General features: G+C 40.4%; 1 protein-coding gene across 1 annotated transcript; it reads left to right on the top strand.

Annotated features, from left to right (window-relative positions):
- Positions 1-3207: 3207 nt before the first annotated feature.
- On the top strand, positions 3208-23668 carry emilin2a (elastin microfibril interfacer 2a). The gene is made up of 9 exons (XM_036597039.1): positions 3208-3557; positions 5729-5848; positions 9426-9628; positions 10077-11972; positions 19054-19329; positions 20511-20558; positions 20705-20752; positions 20930-21070; positions 23127-23668. The coding sequence occupies exons 1-9, from the start codon at positions 3460-3462 to the stop codon at positions 23453-23455; spliced, it is 3159 nt and encodes a 1052-aa protein (XP_036452932.1). The 5' UTR covers positions 3208-3459; the 3' UTR covers positions 23456-23668.
- The last annotated feature ends 646 nt before the right edge of the window (positions 23669-24314 follow it).

Genomic DNA, 24314 nt, shown 5'->3' with positions numbered 1-24314 from the left:
AACCTTTGCTGTTTGCACATTAACACAAAATATTTAATGTTGTTTTATGTACATTTTTGTTCTATGTTCTTGAGTTTTGATTCAAACCCCAATCATACCATCTTATTTAGCTGTAAAAATGATATACAGTCATTTTAAATTACAGGATAAAGAGTGAATGACATCATTTAAGCATTTGGGGGGGGCAAAATCTGGGAAATTTCGTTGTATTTGCTTGACGCACCCTGTTAAGGATGCAATATGCAAAAATAAACAGTTTTTTTTTGAACTTTTTTTGCAACATTCAAAAAAACAGGAAAGTTTTTTCTCTGTTTTTACTGTTAAAAACTTACTTTAAATGGTCTAACCTTGATAACAGGGAGTCAGTTTTGTATTAAAAGTATTTGTTTTATCTATTTGAAACCATGGAGTCCAAAAAATGTATTTTCTTTGCATAAAAAAATCTAATTAGAACGTCCATTTGGCACCAACCTTGTGGAATGACTCATTTCCCAACACTACCCTGCACATTTCAGTGTTTCCCTTCTCCCAACACACCTGATCCAACTAATCAGCTCATTAACAACCTCCTACTGAGCTGCAGTGGGTGGGCTGAAGCAGGGAAAGCACTAAAATGTGCAGAGCAGTGGACCCCCAGCACCAGAGAAGGGAAACACAAAAAAAGAGTAAGAACTGTGGAGTGTGGGCCTCCAGGACAGCACTCAGTAAACACTGCTCTAAACTGCTGTTTAATGCAGCCAACAGGTTGTTTAGTCTGATGGCACTACTGTGTGGTGATGATGGTGTATTTAGCTAAAGGCCCAGCTCCGTCTACAACACATAACGCCTATAATGACTCAGAGTTTTATTGCGTGACAACAACATTCAAGTCACAGCAATTCCATTTTAGTGAGTTTCACTGGTTTAGCAGTTGTTTATAACAGGCATTGTCACAAAGCTGTTAAACAGGCCCCATAATGAGTAAGCAGAGGGTGATAGAGACAGGAAGAAACACTGAGAGGTACTAAGACTCAAAAGAGTAACCCTTCCTCCTCTGGCCAAGACAGTGGACTCTTTTCTCAGTATGTTAAACTCGGCAAATAAATAGAAATTGTGTGCTAAAATTTGCATATAAGGCCATATTTAAGTTTGTTCCCTGTAGAAGATATTAACTTACTTTCACTTAGAAAATCAACAGAACATGTAATTTGACTGAAGTATTTAAACTTTTGCATATGACTGTAGAAGTTGTTAGATATGATAAAGATATAAGTTAGAAGTTAAAAATGATTAGAGAATTACAACATCCAGATGCAGGTTATTTATTTGTTTATGATTCAAACTTATTACAGGCTTAAAAACATAAATACTTAGCTGTTCCAATTAAACAGTTACAGTGTTTAATTGGAATAATACAGAAAGAGGTTTCAATATGTTAGATTCAAATACAAATTACACAATACATTGTGCAATAAAATTGGTCAAAAAATGTTACATTTGTGTGTTTCCTATAGAGTATGTGTGCAATTTTTATGTGGTAATTCAACAAAACATGTTATTTGACCAGATGTGTTCAAACTTTTGCATACAAAATGTATTGTGTTACTGCAAGTGAAAAAGTTATGTTTTTATTTATTATTTTATTAAGAGTGCAGCCATTTTTATATCGTCCATATAGACAGGCAAGTGCTCAAATAGTCCTAAATAAACATTGAATAAACATCAAACATTTGCTGTGCTGAAATGTATATCTATACATATGTTTGCACATTAACACAAAATATTTAATGTTGTTTTATGTAAATCTTTGAGGTTACAATGGACAGTTATCAAAAAAAAAAAATCTAAAAGAAGTAAATATAAGAATTTTCTTCTGTCCAGTTGTGTAAGTTCTGATCTCATTCAAGAATCTGCACGTAAAGGATGTTAGTGATGTCTTGTATCTCTGAGTCTGGCATCTTGGAACGGCTAGCTTGTTTGAGTTCCTCTCTTGGGGCCTGTAACCTTATGTCTAAGGGGAGGGAACCAAATCCCTAAAGCAGGGTTCTTCACTTCTGGTGCTAGAGGGCTGGTGTCCAGCACAGTTTGGTTAATTCTTGATTCAAACCTGGTTTAAGAACCCTACTCTAAATCAGACTTGCATGGGTTGTTTGGCAAAATCCAGGCCCAACTGTTTGTGCCTCTTAATGCGAGTGGCCAGTTGAAGAATACAGCATGCATCTGGATGTGCTGTGACTCTTTGCTCCAAAATGATTCTGCTGGCTCTTTTTTTTGAAGTTTTGGTAAGCGAGCAATGCCAGACAAAAACAGCATATTCCAAAACAGGCCACATGCAGACTATTAAAAAAGTAAACTATTTCCTAATCATGAGCATGGGAAAGAAGTGCAGAGCAAACAGCTTTATAACTGAAGACACCCAAGTGGTCTACTTAACTTTCCCAATGCAAATCATCCTGACTGGTGATCCCAAGACTGTTATAGCATGACTGACCTCCAAGGTGCTTTGATTAATGATCTACTATCGTTATGAGTGAGGAGAGGATTTGATAGCCAATGAAGCCCATTACAAACTAGAAAAGTGCATTTCCTGAAAAAAAAATGTGCAGTGAATGGGCAGTTTAGGCAATTCCCATATAGTTTCTAGGGTGTTGCCATACAGTTACTATGGTATTTTAAGAGCTTGCTGTGTTCCAGGTGGTTGCTAGTGTGTTGCTAGATGGTTGCTGTGGTATCTCTGGTGATTTTTAGGGTGTTGCTATGTGGTTGCTTTGGTATTCCAGGTGGTTGCTGGTGTGCTGCTGGATGATTGCTATGGTATCCTAGGTGGTTGCTATGGTATATCACATGGTTAAGAGAGTGTTGCTAGTGCTACTAGTATGATCATGGTATAAGTGGGGTGCACAAACCTCTGCCCACATATTTTTGATATTCATTCCTATGGGGTAAAAAAAAAAATCACCATTTACCAATCACTGTACAAAAAGTGTACATCTGATCCAAAAGTGAAATATCTCAGAAAGTGTGGGATGAGTTAGCGGACAGAAATTTGGCAGGAAAAGAAAAAAAAGAAGAATGTAATGTTGGTTAACAATAGTGTTGTGCATTGCATTGTGGGAATCACTAATAATGAGAGAAGGAAGAATGTGATGGTAGATGTTGTTGAGCATCCTGATAAAGCTTTTCACAGCAAGCCAGTGCTTTTCATTTAAAAGCACTTTGGGGCATTTAGGGATTAACCGTTGTGTTTTTTTTAGCCCCTCGTCCCGCCCCCACTTCTTCTTCTGAGGGGCAGTGAAGGACCCCTGGAGAGCAGCTCCAAACTTTCTTCCTCACTCACTCCCTCCTCCAAACTTCCTTCAAGTCGCTTTGGATGGTCTTCCCCGTCTTGTCTCTCCAGGCTTTGGGAAGCTTCAGCTCAGCAAGGCTCTGGTCCCTCTTGGCATTTTGCGGGTTATGAGGATTTAGCGGATTTTTTCGACGATGACTTTGAGCGGTTTGCTGGTAGCTCTTGTGTTTTTGTGGAGTTTTTCTGGAAGTCCGGCAGCTTCACAGCACAGACACGGCAGACACGGCAACAAGTGAGTACAGCTGGAGCAGCCCTGCCCAACACAGGCACAACTTCTAGCTTTCTGTAGTGCTGTTAGGCTATCACAGACATGTAGGAGAAAGCACAGCCTCCTGCCTTTACAGATCACCTCACTGCGGGGATGCCGCACTTCTCTGCGAGTCGCGTCTCCTCGATCTGATAAAGTGACACCTTTATGTTCCGTATATAGTCGTATGCTGGTTTATTGATGCTGAATGGCGGTTTTAGGTAAATCATCACCCTGATATAGTTTAAGAGAAGCTTAAGGCAAAGATCTTTAGTTCACTGTACTCTGAGTAAGTTTTTTCACACTCAAGCTTGACTGTACTGGTGTGAAGCTGAAGTCTGTGGAGCTGTGTTTGCTGTCTGTAGAGGCCTGATAGCGTTAAGGGAATTAAGACGATGACTGCTGCATTGTGCTGTTGGCTGCAGTCCACGCTATCAATTGTTATCAGTTAACACGAGTTCAGTGCTGTTATGAGATTTGTTAGCTGCTTCAATCACACACACACACACACACACACACACATATACATATATATATATATATATATATATATATATATATATATATATAAAATATACTTTTTTCCAAGTCACCAGGAATTCCTTGTACATATTGCACTTGACTTGGCAAATAAAGATTCTGACTGTGAGGTTTGTCCATCAGGAGTGTTTCTTTCATCACCTTCTTTTGGACATATTTGACTTTTGGCTATTTTGATTTCAGGTTTTGGCATCCTGAAACCAAAACAGACCTTTTTTACCTTGTTAGTTCATATGTCTGTTCATATTCCCACAGGTCTGAAATAAACTTTGTATTGTAGTAGAGCTGAGCGATATGGCAGGAGTATAATACTTCAAGAAATTTTCAGAAAAATTACATTTTAAAGATTACTATCAAAAGCTGGGAACACTGAATTTTTATTCAGTATTCAGCCCTAAATCCAGTTAAACAAGATTAGTTTTGCTCTCTTTATAATGAAACATGTAGTTCAGAAATGCATATTGTATTATGTTGTGACATCATTTATAACGATAACAATATATATATTGTTATATTGCCCAGCCTTATATTGTAATATACAATATAAATAAATGAAGAGTGGTCTCAGAGACAGCGTTTCATTTATTTAATTTCCAGTCAAAAACTATTAAGTTAAATTTTTCAGATTATTACAGAAAATATTTCTGAGGAGATTAGATATAAGACTATCCACTGGTTTATGGAAGAAAAAAGTCAAAGGACATCAGGAGTTCAACTGGAGTTCAAAAAATAGAGAAAACTACAGAGAAAATGATTCTCCTAACAACTGTGCAAGACCTGGTAGACCACCACAACTGTCACCATCAGATAAACAGCACCTAAAGTTTTCATCATGAGAGATAGGAGAAAATCAAGCTCCACTCTTGCTTCAGATCTGAAAAAAAAAATTCTGCCCATCCGTCCACTGTAAGAAGACAGTTCAACACTATGAGTCTGGAAGGATGTGTAGCTGTCAAGAAGCCATTACTGAGAAAAGGAAACAGACAAGGAAGAAGAAAATCTGCAAATCAAACAAAGAAGCTGTTGGTGTTCTTAAAACAATGGGCTGACTGCCCCAAAGTCCAGGCCTCAACATCATCAAAGACAAAGCTTTGGAGGTGTAAAAAATATGCAGATTTCTTTGAAAAACTGAAAGCAAGTCTCCCAAAAGGAATGAAAGCTGTAATAAAGGCAAAAAGTGGACACAACAATACTGCATAATGTAATATTTAGTTGTTGGGGCTTCTGTGACAGTTTCTCATTTATGTTTCCTCTTTGTTTTCCTGATGCTGGAAAATGAATCACAATTTAAATTTAAAGACAAAATTCTTGTTTTCCTGTAATGTCTGTAGTGACGTTTGCCACCTCAAAACATCTTCTCATTTTTGATTACATCACTGTGTACCAGAAAGAAAACTAATATTATCCAATATCATGTTTCCTTTTCCCTCCCTATCATCAGGCCGAGATGGTCAGCTAGCTTGGTGTCCCTCCCTAATTCTGTGTTCCACTCTAGTACGTCAGAGGACTGAAGAAAATTGCGTTATAATTTCTGATTCACATTGAATTGATATTTTGTAGTTAGTTTACTGACAAATCTGGTTTTTTTCATCTTTTTTTCTTGTTTCTTTTCACAGGAACTGGTGTGCGTTTATTGTCCAAAAGAATGTGAGCTGCGCAGTGCAGGCAGGTTTGGAGGGTCCCGCAGAGGCTGCACCCTGTCCCATGAACCAGCCTGACTGCCAGCAGCAGATGAGGTAAGGGGCTCAGGAGAGCGGGAGGGGCCGCAGTTCACAAGCTCCTCATGAACTCACAAGAACTCAAATGTCAACAAAAAAAGGAAGCTGTGCATCCCTTCATGTGGAGTGTTTATTCTACAGTGATTCAGTGTGGCGTTTAGACATTTAGACAGCATTTGTGTGTGTGGGAAGGACCATGTTTTTAGGCATTTATGGGGACCAGATGTCCCCAGCTTGACCAGAAAAATGCAGTTGGTAACATCGTGGGGACATCTGGCTGGAGGAATGATGGCTTTTTCATAAAGAAATGTAGTTGTTATTTGAAGTAAAAGAGTGAAAAGATATCTCTTTGATTACTAAGTTTAAGGCTGGGTTAGGTGTAAAGATAGCAGAATTGTTTAGCTAAATTAGAATGCACAAGTCAGTGGAAACACCCCACAGGGCAGGAATACTTGTGTGTTTGTGTGGGTTGGGTGGAGTGGAGCTTAATTAGACATTCTCCCTCTTTAAGTAGCCTGCCATCCTTAGCTGGGACAAGGCCTAAAGGCACTGAAACACAGGGAACAACTTAAGCTCCATGTTATTGGTCTAGATTTATAACCCCCATCCAGATCCATTACAGTTTCGTTTATGGCACATATTTTTAACATTGTCTAATAGCTAAATGGTCACAAGCCATTTTAATTACTGCTACCAATCACAAATGTTATTCTTCTGCAGATTAGGAGTAGATGAGTCATATTTGTTCACTACATTTTTTGAGTGAACATTTTATTTGGAAGTTTAATCTCTTTAAAAAATATAACACTGCTGTCAGAAATACACCAAGTCTAAACTCCTCATCAAAAGCTCATAGTTCTTGCAGTTCAGAGAATTCTTTGTGTGCCTATAGTGACTCATATATCTTGGTATTATCTGGAAGAATTTCTATGAAAACATGATATGTGATTGTTTTCATACATAATTGTACTTGCAGACGTGAAAGCTGAGCCGGCCCCCTCTGAGCCACAGGAAATGATGTAAACTATTCTTTTCTTTAAAGTTCCATTGTGACAATGAGGTTCATTGTGTTGCACAGCAATTATCAGCACATCTGCAGTGCCAAGTGTATGAATTTTCAACACTAATAGGAGTGGGGTGGATTTGCTGCAGTTGCCATAGGCAGTTTTTCATATTATTCGCAACAGATTGGGTAATGAATGATTTAATTTATAAATTTCTTGTAATATTGTTAATCTCAAGCAGATTTTGAATTTTATTACTTTTGGTTGTACAGTCATAGCAAAAGTTTGAACACCCCCAGTCAAAGCAAAAGTTCTGTTGATTTTCTAAGGGAAAATGAGTTAAGACATCCTCTACAGGAAACGGACTTAAATTTGTCATTTTTTTTGCAAACTTTAGTGCTCAATTTTTGTTTATTTGCTGAATTTAACAGATTGGAGAAAATGAAACATAAAATATAAAATGTGCCATAACTTTTTGCACAGGCTACTTTTAATGTTTTATTTTTTTCCTCAATATTTTAAATTCAACAAATAGTAAAATGTGCCAAAGTCTGTTTTCTGTACAGGATGCGTTTACTTATTTTCACTCATAAAATCAACAAAATGTAATTTGACCCAAACTTTTGCATACAACTGTAGATGTAGTTCTGTTAACTACTCTAACATGCACATTGTAACCCAACATCTTAGTACTTTCTCAGCAGTCTAAGAAACTAGACTGAACTAATACGTTTACACAGATTTTATGAAAGACTTCATAAAATCTGTGTAAATCCATTTATAGTTCAGTTTACACGCCAGCATAGTCTGACTTAGCTCTGATGTGAAACCTTCAAGACACACGTAAGTTTACACAAGTTTCTCGGCGTTTGAAGGAACGTCTCGTCCTCCCCCCAGAAGTGCAGCCCTGTCGCCTTTTGTCACTCATGTTTGTTTTGGTGTCGCAAAGCTGTCATCGTGTGTGACTAGCTGTGGAACTAACATCAAACTATTGGTGTACATGTAAAAGTGATAATTGTTAAAATTAAGCATTTAACATTAAGTTATCAACTCATTTATTAAACACTATATGGCCAAAAGTATGTATCACACCTACATGAGCTTGTTGGACATTCCAAAAACATTGGCATTAATATGGAGTTGCCCCCCTTTTACAGGTTTAACAGCCTCCACTCTTCGGGAAAGGAGTGTGTCTGTGGTAATTTGTGCCAATTCCATTAAAAGAGCATTTGTGAGGTCAGGCACTGATGTTGGATGAGAGGGTCTAGCTCTCAGCTGACAAATTTATAATTGTTTGGAATTATATAATTGGAATAATATAATTGTTTAAATGTCTGTATGCTGTGGCTTTAACATTACCGCTTACTAGGGCTAAAGGGCCCAAACCCTGTAAAACAGCTCCAGATCATTATCCCTCCTTCACCAAACTTGATTGCTGGCACTATGTATTCTGGGAGGCAGTGTTTTCCTGGCATCCACCTGGCAAACCCAGATTTGTCCATGAGACTGCCAGATAGTGAAGCATGGTTTGTCTCTTCAGAGAACATATTTCCACTGCTCCAGAATCCAGTGACAGTGTCGTTTACACCATTATAGCATTGCACAGTAATCCTAGGCTTGTGTGCAGCTCCTTTGCCATGGAAACCTATTTCATGAAGCTCCTGACGCACTGTTGTTCTGACATTGCTTCCAGAGGCAATTTCAAACTCTGTAGTGAGTGATGCCACAGAGCATAGGCAGTTTTACATGCTACGTGCTTTGGCACTCTGCCCCATTGCTCTATGAGTTTGTGTAGTCCAACACTTCATGGCTGAGCTGTTGTTGGTCCTATATGCTTCCGTTTCACAATTATAGCACTTACAGTTGACTGGGGCAGTGCTACATTTAAGTCACCGAGCTCTTAGGTACAACCCATTCCACTGCTAATTGCATGGCTGTGTACTTGATTTTATACACCTGTTAGTAATGGGCGTGGTTAAAACACATTAACTCAGTAGTCAGGAGTGTCCACATACTTAGTTATATAGTATAGTATATAATAAGCATAGTAGCATTACCATTTCATCCTGACTATCTGACCACACTCGACATAATTTAAGTAAATTATAAAGTAAATGACATTATGATTTGTGTATACATAGACAAAATGGTAGTAATTTATTTTGTCTTTCTCAAAACCCTTAAAATTTTCTCTGTACGCACTAGTAAGTGGTAGGCTAAATAATCAGAGATAATCATGAGAAATTTATGAAGTGTAATCAAAGTGAAAATGTAAGCCAATTAAAGTAGACTAAGCCCCAGCAAATGCGACATGCAGTCACATTTGTGCTGATCCGTGGCTAACAAGAGCTATTTTTAATTTAAAAGCAGAAGAGAGCAGAACATTGCATGTATGTGGCTCTATTACACCAGCAAGAAATCAGCATTTTGGGCTGTGTAATACCTTTGTGTTATAGTACTGGATAAAAGTACATGATTAATTGTGACTAATTGACTAAAAGACTATAGAAAAATATACAAAGAGACTCACTTTACTAATTAATTAACCTATTAATAATGCTGAAATTAGGTTTTTATTTTTGCACCCTCAGGTTCCCCTCACGGACCCATTTTCGACCCACTTATAGGATTTCCTATAAGACTGTAACTGAACTTGAATGGAGGTGCTGCCCAGGATACCAAGGCCCAGACTGCAGAGAACTAAAAGGCTCTCCAAACAGACAGACTTTGCTTGAACATCAACCACAGTTGCACCCTCAGCCTCGACACACTGGACACACTCGAAATGCACAAAGTATGACAGACCTCTTGAGAATGTCTCTTACACTTAAATGTATGAGAATGTCAGTTGCACTGAAATGTATTCTCAAATAATAAGGATTACTCTTTAAACTCAAGATATTAATCTTACAACTACTACAAGTTATTTGGTAGCTACTGTGAAAGTAATATGTGAACTCTGTAGGAATGCACTGATATGGGAATAGTGGGTAAAAGCCAATATATAGTCAAATCTAAGCATCTGCCCAGTGCAAATATATTTTTTAGGAAATATCTGCTTATGCATATATTGATGTGCATTCTTAAAATGATGTAGTTATAAGAGTAAAGAAGCTAACAGGCTTAAGGTGTAAGAGGTTGATTGAACTAATCAAAATTCTAACACCAATTGGATGTCATGCATGCTTACATAAATAATATTCTTTTTGAAAGTATGTTTTTCCCATTTTGTCCTTTCATAGGGACAGAGCGAAGAGAGACAGGGCAATATTACAGCTATCACGGGGCTGAGAAAACTCGTCAGCTCGAGGAAGACGTGCAGCGCCTCTCGCAGACGCTGCTGGACCTCCAAGCATCCGTGGCAAGCATGCGGACAGACCTGCAGAATGACACCAGAAAGATGCTGATGCACAGCATGCGTGGGCCAGACAGCGGCAGAACAGGAGGCACCGAAGAAAGTGCAGCACATCTGGATGGGCACCAGGCCACAAGGGGTCTCACCCATGGGGAAAGGGGAATGGAGGAAGTTCTGGCCAGGCTTAACGATGTAACAGATGCACTGAAGAACAAAGATGAGGTGATTAAGGAGCTGCGTGACACTGTGACGGGTCATGACGGGCAGATCCGTATGCTTATGGACACTTCTCAGGGACCAGCAGTCACTCCTGGTGCATCCTTGGACATCGATATCCTCCAGAGCTACATTGACAGCAAATTTGAGAAGCTAAAGAAGGAGCTAGTTGTGGACATGGAGGACCAGATAACAAAGTTGAAGAGTGCATGTGATGACCAGATTCTGGCTCTTCAAAAGACATGCGAAGAGGGCCAGGACAGAAGCCATGTTAACCTGACCAAACTAGTGGAGAGCAAGGAGGCTGAGCTCAGGAAAGAGATCCGTGAGCTGCGCCTGGATATGGCCATGTCTGATGGACTGGTGCAGACTCAAAGGCAAACGACTCAACTGCAAGAGGCCGATGATCCCAATGATCTGCGGCAGGCACTTCAGCAAGTGGCAGAGGCTCACCGAGTCCTAAATGCCCGTGTGGACAATGAGCTGGAACACTTGTCGATGCTGCAGCTCGAGGATATTTTTGGGCCTCGCATAGAAGAGCTGGAGGCCCGGATGAACGTGACTGAAAAGAATGCGGAGACTTACTGCTTCTACGTGGATGAGAAGCTAACCAGGGAACTAGCAGACGAGACAGCGAAAATTCACCAGCTCTTGGAAGAGAAACTGGATTCTATGGAGGACCAGTTCTCGGCCATGTTGGTTGAGATGAGCAACAACTCTTTCCCAGGAATGTTCAGTCATTCCGTAGACGCTCTGCAAACTCAGGTTAACTCCAACAAGTATCTCATTCAGGGGCTGGAAGACAAGCTCAATGTGATTGGGCAAATGTGCTCAACAGACTGCAAGTCAAGTCCATCCAGTGATACTCAAAACCTGGAAGGTTGGGCCAGTATTGTCAAGGATGTGAAGCACTGTAGGAATGACCTGGATGTTTTGAATACTGATGTTGAGCACAACTCTGTAAAGCTTGTTGAACTAGAGAGCATGATTGAGCGGTTGTCGGTTGAAAATCAGCAGAACAGCGTCAGCAAGCAGGACCTCCACAACAAGCTGAAATCTCTGACAGACAATGTCAATGGCCTGAGTGGAGCAGTGACAGGGTTAGGAGACTTCATGAGCAAGTTTAGCAGAGACGTTGACGCCTTGAACGTTAGTTGTTGCCTGGCAGGGCATGCAGAATGGGACCATAGGCAATCAGGGGTACCTCCTCAGTCTCATGGGGAGGGCAAACTTAGTCCCAGCCAGGTGGAGGAGCTCAGAGACAGGCTAGACAAGCTCAGTTCCCAGGTGACTGCAGAGCTGAACTGGTGCAAGGACAGCACAGCAGACATAGCTAAAGGTGTCTCCACAGTAAATGGCAGGGTGGCTACCCTGGAAATGTTGTGTGGGAAGCTGGATAGCGAGGCAAATGAAATTCGGGGCATAAAAGATAAGCTGGAGAGAGACTTGGCACAGATGAACTCCACTTTGAAGACGCATTCTTGGGAGATTGGCACACTACAGACCAACTTGCTCAACGTTCAGAGTCAGCTTGCAGCGCCCAAGGATCATACCAGGAAACAACAAGGTGCGTCATGCAAAATACATTTATGAAGCTTTGTGTGAAAGTGTAAATGTTGAGATACTGTAGGTTTGTACCTCACTCAGTTTCCTGTTAACACTAGGGGTGTGCCTGGGTTCTAGAGCACTCAATTAACTGCTCAAGATGCCAATATTCAAATACTGAAATCATGATTCTGGTTGTGTTGCATCATGGGAAGATGGAAAAATATACAGACTAACAATTCAGAAATGTAATGTTTTAACAAGGTTGTTAAATGTGACCGTTGTTCTTTTATTTGCCAGTATATCGCTGTTGTCAGAAGAAAACCTCACTACTGTAAATGCTTTATAAGCACAGCTTCTCTTTGAATAACATTCAACTTAATATCTATTAGATGCAACTGAAAGTTAGGTTGGATGCATTAGATTACATTAAAGGGTCAATATAATGTAAAACCAGATTTCCTTCACTGTTTTTAAACAGAATAGTTTGAAATAACACGGGTCTGCTGTGAAAGTTTCAAACCGTACCATTCAGCATCCAGTCCATTAAGTCCATATATTGCTGCTATCGGAATAAAACCTTGTATCTCCGTTTTACGTTTTACGGTTTTTGACATAATTTGAAAATACCTGTTGCTTTTCATTGTGTGTAAATTTCATGATGAATGGAGTAAAACAAATGGCCCAAAATGACTTGGAAAAAATTCTGGTTCCATTGACTTACATTAAAAGTAAAGTGTTTTTTTTTCCTTCTCCTGTAATGTTACCATTTTGGAGATACAAAGTTTCCTTCCAACAAAAGGGCATATGTGTTCTGTATGACACTTTGCTTAACATGAGCGCATTGCCAAATACTCATTGTTAAAGATGTGACTGAGAAGGCAGAGATGGCATTACTGCCTCTGGTGCAGCTTTTTGCTAACTAAGATAGCTCATGTTAACTAGGTCCAGAAACAGCGAAAACAAACTAACTGGGCACAATGTCAAATGAGGAGAGAAGACCGCAAGTAGAAGATGGACTCATTCAACATTGCACTAGTTAACTGTAGTGTTAGCTACTCTGAAGAGGCAGCCTTCATTACTCATCCAGCACAAAGACCTACTGATTTCCCTTGGCTGTTTATAAATAATAAAACATGTTTTCACATTGTAGCCTCTTAACACAAGAGCTGTGATCTAAAAAGTAGGCCTACAATCCTATGCTACTTTTGGCAGAAATCTGAGACTTTGCCTTTCCCTAACAGTATATCTGTTGACTCTACAGGCAGTTGAATATCAAAATTAGTCATAATGCACATCCATAGTCAATGCTTGCACCACAAGACTAAAATTACCACCACATTTCAATATTTTGGGAAAGATGGATTAACAGGAAGATGAGATTTAGGGGAAAAGTAGTGCACCTGAAATATGTCCATAAGTAATTTCTAATGCATTAAGGCACACTGGGTTTTAGTGCAGATGCTTAGCCTTTCTCTTTCATGCATGAAGCCTGGAACCAACCTGATTTCAGTTCTAATGTACCAGATCCAATCATCACAATTAATTAAATGCAATTTTTGGAATTGAGACTATATTTGCACAATTAAAAAGGGTTAAATGTATCGGAAAACAGTGCATGATTTATACAACTTTGGCTAGGCTGCAAAGTGGAAACTGAACAGTTGCCACAGATAAAACTTAGTCTCTGTTTTTGGCCGCAGTTAACTCTTATCTTCATGACTAATATCCAAGAGAGACGTCATGTAAGAAAAAGCCAGATATTATTCATGTGTTTCCTTGAATTTATAACCAGGCAGGGTATTTTCATAAAGTTAATCCTCCAGTTAAACAATATTAAACTCCATATTGTATCTGTAACGAGATACGTGCACACTCTTGGGGTCCCCATGCCCCAAGGCTGCTAAAAGGCAAGGGGCCCCACATGTCTGCCATTTCTTCACCAAAACAAGAGTTAGGAGCTTTGGAATGGAGCCATATATAGTTACACAGTTGTGTGTTCTCATAAACAAATGCTTAATAGGGGATCTACGCACAATATGGCATGGTAGACCTCGGCTTTTTTCTGTGTCGGAATGGTTTTAATTTATTCAATGTTTAGAAAGGAATACACTGGGGCTTGGAAGCTACACTACTTACCATTTATCTATTTGTCAGGCTGTACATTTAACTGAGATTTATCTCTCTGTGTTTTGTACATTAAGATTACATTACATTACATTAAGCTTCCTTACACATATGCCAGTGCTAATATCTTCAGGCTGTTGAATGAGAAGCCCTGTCCCCCTCTTTCCAGCCTGAACTTTGTGAGCTTGTGCATTGTGTGGTCTTCAGATGGTCTTTTGCTGGTCATGCCCTACTTTTCGCCATGCTAAATGTAGAGACAAGGAGCGATTCGAGTGTGTTTTTATGCTGAGGTCTGGTCCTCATTAAGGCGCCGGGCCAGTGACTGGGCCTCTGGAGGTGCGGTGCTGCGAAACGGTCTCCCTCCCACACCCCACTGCAGATGTTGGGATGTTGGGACTATTAAGCCGCCCGTGATGTCACGCTTGCACGCTGATTCCTGGGAGGCTCCCTGTAAAGACTGATGTCATCATTCCTGCCTGGGGCGGATACAGTGTACTCTCTATTCCTCCATCATGCATGGAAGTTGTGTCTGTACCCCAAAATGAACGGATTCCTAGACACATGTTAACACGTAAATTCCCCTTATATAAACTAAAAGCTTATATAAGGTCTCGGCACAATATGATGACCCTTTGTGTTCCTGTGTCGATGTTTGTTTGTTGACAAAGATTACTGTAGAAGAGGTTGGTAAATGTTAAAACCACTTTATCGACACTTTATATACTTTTTGCAAGAAACTGCTGGACAGTAATACTTTACATCCAGTAAAAGAGTATTCTTGGACTTTGGGGTTATTTTATTTTCAAGAAATATTTGTAATGGCTTCTAATAACAGGGTGGGGTGCTAAACTGTCAAAGTATTTTGTAGCTCTTTCCCAAAAGGTGGACCCCAAAGGTGTATAACAAATGAAGCATTGTAGCCAAGAAGACAACTGAGCTTGCTGTTGAAAAGCTTGAAGCATTGCTCATTCGCTCTGGCCGCGAACCCGAGCAGGGGTGCACGGTTGCACAATTTTGGAACCAATTCACACAGCTGCTCTTGCAGTGACAGGACAGTCTGCTGTGAAGGTTGCGGTTTTAGTTTCTCATAACTGACGTCCATAGCTCTTAATTGCTTATTGTATTTCGAAGTTTGTTGCAAAATTAATCTTGAGGCGTTTTTTTACGAGTTGAAGTCCCTTACCACATTTGTTGACTCCCTTTTTTTTGGCAAGTGAATCAGACTAATAGCTAAGCTTCACAGTTCGGAGACGCCCACTTGACATCCGCACTTATGAATCCATAACCTTTTCCATGATCTCCGAGGAATAAGCTGACGCGGTGTTGACCTTTATGATCAAAGCCTTGCATTTCTGGTCCCTCAAAATACAACCTAAAATGGATCTCTGTACTGCATATTTTAGCCCCCCCCCCTTCCCCCCCAGCCTGAGCCTTATCTTTTCCCTTCCTCTCTTCTCTCCTGTCTTTCTCTTCCTGCTGATTGATATCTTACTAGGAGAGAATGCCTGGGAACTCTTCCCCTTTCCCACTGTGTGTGTGTGTGTGTGCAGAAGCAAACCAGCTTTAGAACATGTTTTTTTCCTTTCCTTCTATAATTTGTAGCTATAGCCAGTCTTCCAGAGGAGAAATCGATTTTTAAGTGGCGAATGAGAGGTCAGAGTTGTGCGTCAGGGTCCAGAGAGCCATCTGGAACTTTCCAGATTGGATCAGACTGAGAGCAAGGTTACTCACCGAGGACTGCCCCATTAGGGCAGGGTGTGGAACCGTAGATGTTAATAGCACTTTATGCCTGTGTGCGTACATGTGCTGAATCACCAACACTGCCTCCCACCAATTCCATTTAATCCTTCAGAAAGAAGCTTTGTAACCTCTCAGCTATCTCGGTCATCTGATGTGACTGTCAGCCGAGAGCTAGATAAACTAAGCCATTCTTACACAGGGTGTGTTCAGCAGTTTTAGGCATTTCAGTTTATGATCATTTCATTTATTGAGGGGGAAAAAAGTTATCCAGGGGTCCTGTTAGATTTGGCATAAAGCTAACACAGCATTCCACAATAAGAATCCTGGATACCAAACCAACAGTCCAACATGGTGGTGGTAGTGTCATGGCGTGGGGATGCTTTGCTGTTTCAGGGCTTAGGTGACTTGCCATAATTGATGGAACCATGAATTCTGCTCTCTACCAGAAAATCCTGCAGGAGAATGTCAGGTCATTAGTCTGTGATCTGACCTCTGAATGACAAAAAATTAAGGGTTTAGAGAGTCTTGACTTGAACCCAATTGAGATGTTCTAGCATGACCTTAAATGGGCAGTTCATGCTTGAATGCCCTGCAATGTGGCCAAGAAGAGTGGGCCAAAATTCCTCCACAGCAATGTGATGAACTGATCTCCAGTTACAGGAAGTGTTTGGTTGCAATTGGCAGCACAACCAGTTAGTAAGTTAAACAATTTAGTGTCAAAAATATGCAAAAATAGAGGAAATCCGGAAGAGGGGATTCTTTATCAGAGCACTGTCTATCTGTCCCTGTGTGGTATCACACAGTGGCAAAGCCTGAATGCCTGCTGAGACTTTGTGACTCTGCTCCATCCATAAACAAGCGCTGCATCAGAGTCTGAGTCGCCCCCTTGTCTGAAGCATGCTTCTCGAGTCAGTGCCTCAGTGACTCAGCACCGCCTAAGATGCCACATCTGTGAGTACAGAGCTCCGGGACTGCGGTGCCACATGCTTGTGATTTCCTCAGACTCACGGGAAACACAGTTCGATGCCAGTTATCTCGTGGGAAATGGGCTGTACGTGGGAGGCTGTGCATGTTGCGGAGAGAGGTGGTATTGGGACAAGAGCAGAAAGCAGGAGAGCGACACTGACGCAGTCTTTTTGAACCAGAAGACTGGCCCTGAGGAGAACCCATGGGATCCTTGCTGCTGTTTTGTTTTACTCATATCAGTAGCAAGCAAAGGGAAAAAAAATAAGATGCAGAGCTGACTAGACCCTAGTGTCGGGAATGACGCATAATACTCATCTTTATACAAATCCAATTGGCCAAGGAAGCATCTGCAGCTGCGCGGGACAGCTAAAAGCAGATTAAAGACATACCCATATTGCACTTAAAGCAATAGTTCAGCAGAATACAATTTTCTGCTTACTTCAGATGTACTCCATCAGCCAAGACTGGTTTGGTGTCTGAAGTTTGCTTCTTTGGTTTTGCACTTGCTGTGAGGCTTATGTAGCTAACCCACCAATTAGCACTGTGCAAACTGCATGCCTAAAGCACACTTTCCTCGTATTGCATCAAGTTTTTACATAATCTCAGACCGTGTTTGGCATATCAGTATCTATCAAAATGCATAAAAGTATGTCACAAAGCTAAAAACAGCAGTAGTAGCCTGAATCATGCCTGTACTTTTGACTATTTTAGATAACAGTATGTTTTACAGTGTCAGAAACCACATCAGCAAGTCTATTCAAGATTACTGAACAATTCAAAGTGGTTCAAGGCAAGTTTGCACCATGCAAATTGGTGGGGTTTAAACTTACATCACTTGTTAGCTGGATTAGATTTGCCTCGCCTAAAGCAAACTTCAGACATCACACATGGCTTGATTATATTTGAGGTAAGGAAAAAATTGTGCAAATTTAATTTTTTGCCTGCTCTATTACCTATTCTAACTATTCCTTTAAGGCACTAGCAAAGACTTTCCTTTGGATCAAACATGATTTCTTGTGTATTAAAAAGGAATTCCACCAATCTTTCAAAATTTTTGCATAATTCAATCTTTCAGATGTAAATAAATTTATTCAGAGGGCTTTGATGTGAAGTGGTGCATTGTGGAGAAACTTGATAACTTACAGTGGACATATTAGGAATCATGGTACAAAAAGTCTACAACACAAATATAGCCATTCTGTTTGCTATTTCAATTTACCGGTTAACACGTCTTCTGAGTCATATTGTCATGGTCAAAGGAGGTAATCTAAAGAGGTTATATCACAACTAATATTGGGGCATTTCTGTTGGTGAATTCATCATAAAATTTTCACACAATGTAAAGGTTTTGTAATGTGTGGAAAAAATAAAAAACAACAAAAATGGAGATGCTTTTTTTTTTACAGACAGCAATGATATGTAATGTTGATAATGGCAAAATGATGGCAAATCCAAAAAAAATTGCTTTCTTGGGTTACTACTTTGCCTTATAACACCCTGCATGTACCTCTCCGCCATGAATGAATGAATAAAAAAAAATTGTTTTTGGTCAAAACTTTCTCTTAAAACGATCATGAAACAATGTCTCGGGCATTAGGCAGCATATTTGTAACCATTTCACAAAATAGCTTTCTGTGAGGTAGCTTTTGTAGCGTTAAACCCTTCAGATGTCTGGTTCCTGTCACCACCACTGTGAACAACTCTGGTCCAGTAAGTTTCTATAGAATGCTGCATTTCAAATCAAACCACTTTGAATGACTTTGTTTACATCTCAGTGAAATTCTGAAAAATTGGTGGAATTCCCCTTATCAGTACTTAGCAGTATGTCACGTGGGAGAGTAGCATTGGAACTTAGTGTTGTCATTAGAGAAAGTAGTTTTTAAGCTCAAGACCTCTGAGAAAGAACAGACATTAAACGCCTGTGGTGTCCAATATTAAAAGCACTGCAGATGTATGGAAAGTTAAGGTTTTATCCTAGAGAACTGTACTTTACACTCATTGCGAGGCTTCAGAATATGTGCAGTTTACAGCATTTGGAAGAGAGTTACAGTGTGGGCTGTGTGCCTAAATAAGATTTATGGAAGATATCTGCACTTGTGAGATTAGTCACTTTTTCTGTAACTTACTACTTCCATGAATTTAGTCTGTGATGACATCTGATTTATCCACTAGGTTTTCTTGCACTCTCTGCGTAACTGTTTGATCTGCCAACTTTTTTTTTCCACAAACTGAACCAAATCTCTCATCCACACTCTCTCTCTGTTCCTCAGAACTGCCGGAAAGACCAGCCACTGTCCCGGATTCAACCCAGCGCAGGCTTATCCCTCATATCCACATCCCTCTGATAATCCCTTCCCAAAGGACAGTGTCAGTGACTGCCCACCACCCCCAGGCCCCGCCACAGCCAGGCCGGCCAACCCAGCGTCGACCAGTCCTGGAGGCTGGGGAGGCCGGACCCCCGGGCCACGCTCGCAGATTGAGCACCAGAAGAGAGCGTGGGTCTGAGGTCGCGGAGAAACCAGTGAAAGGATTTGCAGGTGCACCAGGTGAGAGACTATATATCAATTATACATCTGTTACTTCTGCTGTTACTTACATGTGTTAAAAGTAAAATATACAAGACATGTTTGATTTCTTTAGTTTGGCAGGTAAAGCTGCACATAGATAATCACATACTGTTTTCTACAAAAATGGAAAAAGAATCCAAATCCAGAAATCCAGCTGCACTGTGTAATCATGGGTAGTTAATTGAATTGTATATGTAACTGATTGACCACCTCTTGTCATACCTAACAGTGATTACAAAATCCAGACCTGAAACTAGAAGATTTATAGTGTCAGAAACCACATAGCATAGTCTGTTAGAGGAAAATTCCACTGATTTTTCCTCACAACTCAGCGGTTGCAATGTAAACAAGGTCATTCAGAGTGGTTTGATGTGAAGTGGCTCACTGTAGAGAAACCTACAGATTGAGGTTTCTTTACAGTGGTGGTGATAGGAAGCAGGGGTCATGATGTCTGCAACACAAATATACCCATTTTATTTACTATCCAAAACCACCAGTGAACCTACACGTCTTCTGAGTTTTTGTAATTAATACTGATGATGGTAAAATAATGGTAAATATGGAAAAAAAGTTTTCTTTGGGGACTATTTTGCCTCACAACACCCTGCCAGGACCCCTCAACCATGAATGGATTTTTAAAAAAACACATTCTAGGCTATTGTAAACTATTGTAAAACAATGTTTCAGACATCAGGCAACATTTTCATAACCATTACATGTAAAATCTTCCCTTGAGCTTTTAGAGGCATTAAATGCTTTGGATATCTGGTGCCCATCACCACCACGGTGAACAATTTTGACTCTGTAAGTTTCTCTAGAACAGAGCATTTCACATCAGACCACTCTGAATGACTTTGTTTACATCTTAAAAATTTAATTATGCAGAATTTTTAAAAAATCTGTGGAATTCCCATTTAACTTCACATGGTTTAAGGCATGTGCAGAGTGCTAATTAGAGTGTATAAACTTCCTTTACTTGTGAACTACATTAGCCTAATAGCTCCAGTGTGAAACTAAAAAAGCAAATTTCAAAAACCAAATGTGTTTTTCTTGATCCACTACATTTGCGTTAAAAGAAAAAACTGTACGCTTTATTTTTGGTGAACTATTCCTTAAACATCAAAAACATTTATATTCTTTTCTCTCTTCTCACATGACAGGCTATCCTCAAGTCAGTCCTGTGGCATATAAACCTAACCCAATTACAGGTAAACTGCATAAAAGCTTGTTTCAGAATCAGGGGTTGGGTCTGAGTTATTTAATTTATTTTTCATAAATATAGTGTTTAATGAGAAATGTACACTCTTTTGCACTGTCATTAGTTAGTATTACCAATCCTTATATTTCTCACTAGTTTCCCGAGCTGCATGGAATCCTGCACGACGACTTGTCGCAGCACCAGGTAAATTTGAAGCCTTTTCATTTTCACTGAAAATAATCATCTGATCTAAGGAATATAAAAGAGAGATTAGTTTTCTATGCATGATTTTTTTTTCTCTTATAAATTGAATATCAGTCATTTATAACTGCATATTTATTTTTGATTTATCTGAGCACCAGTTTTCATGTGCATCTACAGTGTCGTCAGAGAAAAATCCATTTGTGGAGCCCTTCTCCTTCTCTGCTGGACTCACACAGCAGACGTTTTCAGGGGATTTTGGCATCATCCGCTTCAACAAGGTGTTGGTCAATGATGGAGGACACTATGACCCCCAAACAGGTAAAAGCCAAGCCTCATGTCCACACTTTTACATTGACTCCATTACAGATGACTTTGCAAATGCTGAGTGTAGAAAGTAAGATAGTTGGAAATGCTTAAAAAGTTGTGAGTGTTGACCACATTTACATTTTATTTAATTTTGAGAATTTGGGCTGGAGTTCTGGGCAACTTCTCCTTCACGTTAGAAGTCAAACCTCCCACTTCATACTAATGATGCATTCGGACAGTCCTTGGCCAACTCTGGAAAGTTGGAAAATTGTCACCAAATTGTAACTACAGGTTATTTGCAGATGGGTCATCAACAACAACTGGTAAATTTCTCATGTCAGCAGTACATATACACCAATCAGCCAAAGCTTTAAAGCCAGCTCCCTGTTTCTACACTCAATTTTCACTTTTGAATTTTATCAGCTCCACTTATCATATAGGTGCACTTTGTAGGTACAGACTGTAGTCCATCTGTTTCTCTGCATGTTTTGTTAGCCCCCTTTCGCCCTGTTCTTCAGTGGTCAGGATCCTCACAAGACCACCAGAGAGCAGGGTATTATTTGGGTAGTGGATCATTCTCAGCACTGCAGTGACACTGACATGGGGGTGGTGTGATGGTACGAGTGGATCAGACACAGGAGTGCTGCTGGAGTTTTTAAACACCTGTTTAAAACCTGTGCGTCCTGTGACCACTGATGAAGGACTAGAGGATGACCAGCATAAACTGTGCAGCAACAGATGAGCTACTGTCTCTGACTTTACATCTACAAGGTGGGCTAACAGGGTCTAACAGAGTGGACAGTAAGTGGATAGTGTTTAAAATTCCAGCAGCACTGCTGTGTCTGATCCACTCATTCCAGCACAACACACACTAACACACCAGTGTCACTGCAGTGCTGAGAATGATCCACCACCCAAATAATACCTGTTCTATGGTGGTCCTTTGGGGGTCCTGACCATTGAAGAACAAGTTGAAAGGGGGCTAACAAAGTATGCAGAGAAACAGATGGACTACAGTCTGTAATTGTAGAACTACAAAGTGCACCTATATGGTAAGTGGAGCTGATAAAATGGATAAAGAGTGTAGAAACAAGGTGGTTTTAATGTAATGGCTGATCTGTGTTTATCCACTGTGACGGACTAATGAGACACTTGATGGTGTTTTCAGAATGATTGATGGATTTAACATTAATGGGGAACTCCACTGATGTTTCAAAATTTCTGCATAATTAAATTGTTAAGATGTAAACAGTCATTCAGAGTGGTTTGGTGTGAAATGTTCAGTTCTAAAGAAACTTACTGAGCCAGAATTGTTCACAGTGGTGGTGAGAGGTACAGATTTGGCCTAAAATGTGATTTACACATGAATTCATTCATTGGGTGCTATTTTGCATTTTGAGGCAAAAAAGTACCCAAGGAAAACTCAGCATTACTTAAATGTAGGTTCACTGGTGGTTTTGGATGGTGAGTAAAATGGCTAGATTTGCAGTGTAGACATTGTGGTTCCCATCACTGCCACAGTATTGAAATCTGAGTCAGTAAGTTTCTCTACACTGAACCATTTTAGGTCAAAACACTGAATGATGGTTCACATCTAAACAATTGAATTCTGGAGAGATTCTGAAAAATCAGTGGGATTTCCCTTTAACTTCGTATGTCGTTTGCCAGCTTGTTCTACAGTGTACACATTTGAAAATGGGCTGGCTGGTGATAAGCCACAACTTGTAAACTCGGGTAACATGGAACTTGCCAGAGTTTACTTCTTGTATTTACAACTTTGTGAGCTGCTTGAATGTAACTTCCTTGTGGTAAACTCTGAAATTTGCAAGTTTATGAAGACCATCTGAATGTACCACGAGAGGTAAGCATAGAAGAACAGGACATGGGGAGGGAGTGGGGTGTGAAAATGTATTACTCACAGGGAACAGAAGGTAGAGCAATGGTCTCTCTCTCAAAGTACTCTCCTAAATGTAGAGGACATGTGTCTCCTCATTTTGAACAATGCTGCAGTTTTATAACCCTTGTCCTAGTTGGCAGCTAAGCTCTCCCTGCATTCTCCACTCTACAGGGATCTTCACCGTGCCTGTGGATGGACGCTATCTGATCACGGCCGTCCTAATGGCTGCACGGCGCGAGCGGGTCGAGGCTGTGCTCTCTGTGTCCAACCGCAGTATTCAGAAACTGGACACAGCAGGCTACTCTGGGCCGAGCGGACACCTCTCTCCACAGCCGTGCACATGTGGAGGATCTGCTTCCTTCAGCTTCATCCTCTCACTGCGGGCAGGTGACCGAGTGGCACTAGTGCGGACGGCCGGAGTGCTGGCGATCTCTGAGGCCAGAGAGATCCTCTCTACCTTCAGCGCCGTCTTCCTCTATTCACCTCAGGCCCGGAGATAGCCTCCAGAGAGAAAGAGGGAGAGCACACTGAAGGACTGCTATCACTAGCAATGCAGCCTATTACAAGCCAGAAGAAACTGCAAGAAAAACAGCGCTTGGGCTTTTCTCAAAGATATAGTTAGGTGAAAAATCGAATTTACACAATTCTCCCCCTCAAATGTAGTCAGTAAGCCAAGGTGCACTACATGGACAAAAGTATGTGGTCACTATAAAAATTAATGAGATTGGCTATTAAAACCACACTCCTTGCTAAAACGTGCATTAAATGAAGCATACAGCCATGCAGTCTCCATAGACAAACACTGGCATCAGAATGGGCCATACTGGAGTGCTCAGTTACTTTCAAGGAAATTTAAAGATTTTCAACGATGGTAAAATTTGGTTGAGGAGGAATAATGGTCTGGGGCTGTATTGGATGGTTTACGGTCGGCCCTTAGTTCCTGTGGAGGGAAATTTTAATGCTACAGCATACAATTACATTCCAGAGAATTGTGTACTTCCAACAACAGTTGGGGAAGTTTGCGGAAGGCCCTGTCCTGTTTCAGGATCTCAACCAATCCAACACTTCTGGGACAAATTAGAATGCTGACTGTAAGCCAGGCCTTATCAGCCAACATACGTTTCTAATCTCACAAATGCTGTCGTGGCTAAATGGGAGCAAATCCCTGTAGTCATGTTTCAAAATCTAGTGTAAAGCTCAGAAGAGCGGAGGTTGTTACTGCAGCAGTGGGGAATGGGATAGGAATGAGTTCAGTGTCCACATACTTTTGGCCATGTTGTGTTGGTATGGTGTCTGAGGTTTGCTTCCAAAGCTGTTGTAGCTAACAAGTAATGGGAGCTTTTAACATATTTTGTTGAG

Source organism: Colossoma macropomum, unplaced genomic scaffold, assembly GCF_904425465.1.
Source record: "Colossoma macropomum unplaced genomic scaffold, Colossoma_macropomum, whole genome shotgun sequence".
Lineage (NCBI taxonomy): Eukaryota > Metazoa > Chordata > Actinopteri > Characiformes > Serrasalmidae > Colossoma > Colossoma macropomum.
This window is presented reverse-complemented; position numbering and strand designations above follow the sequence as displayed.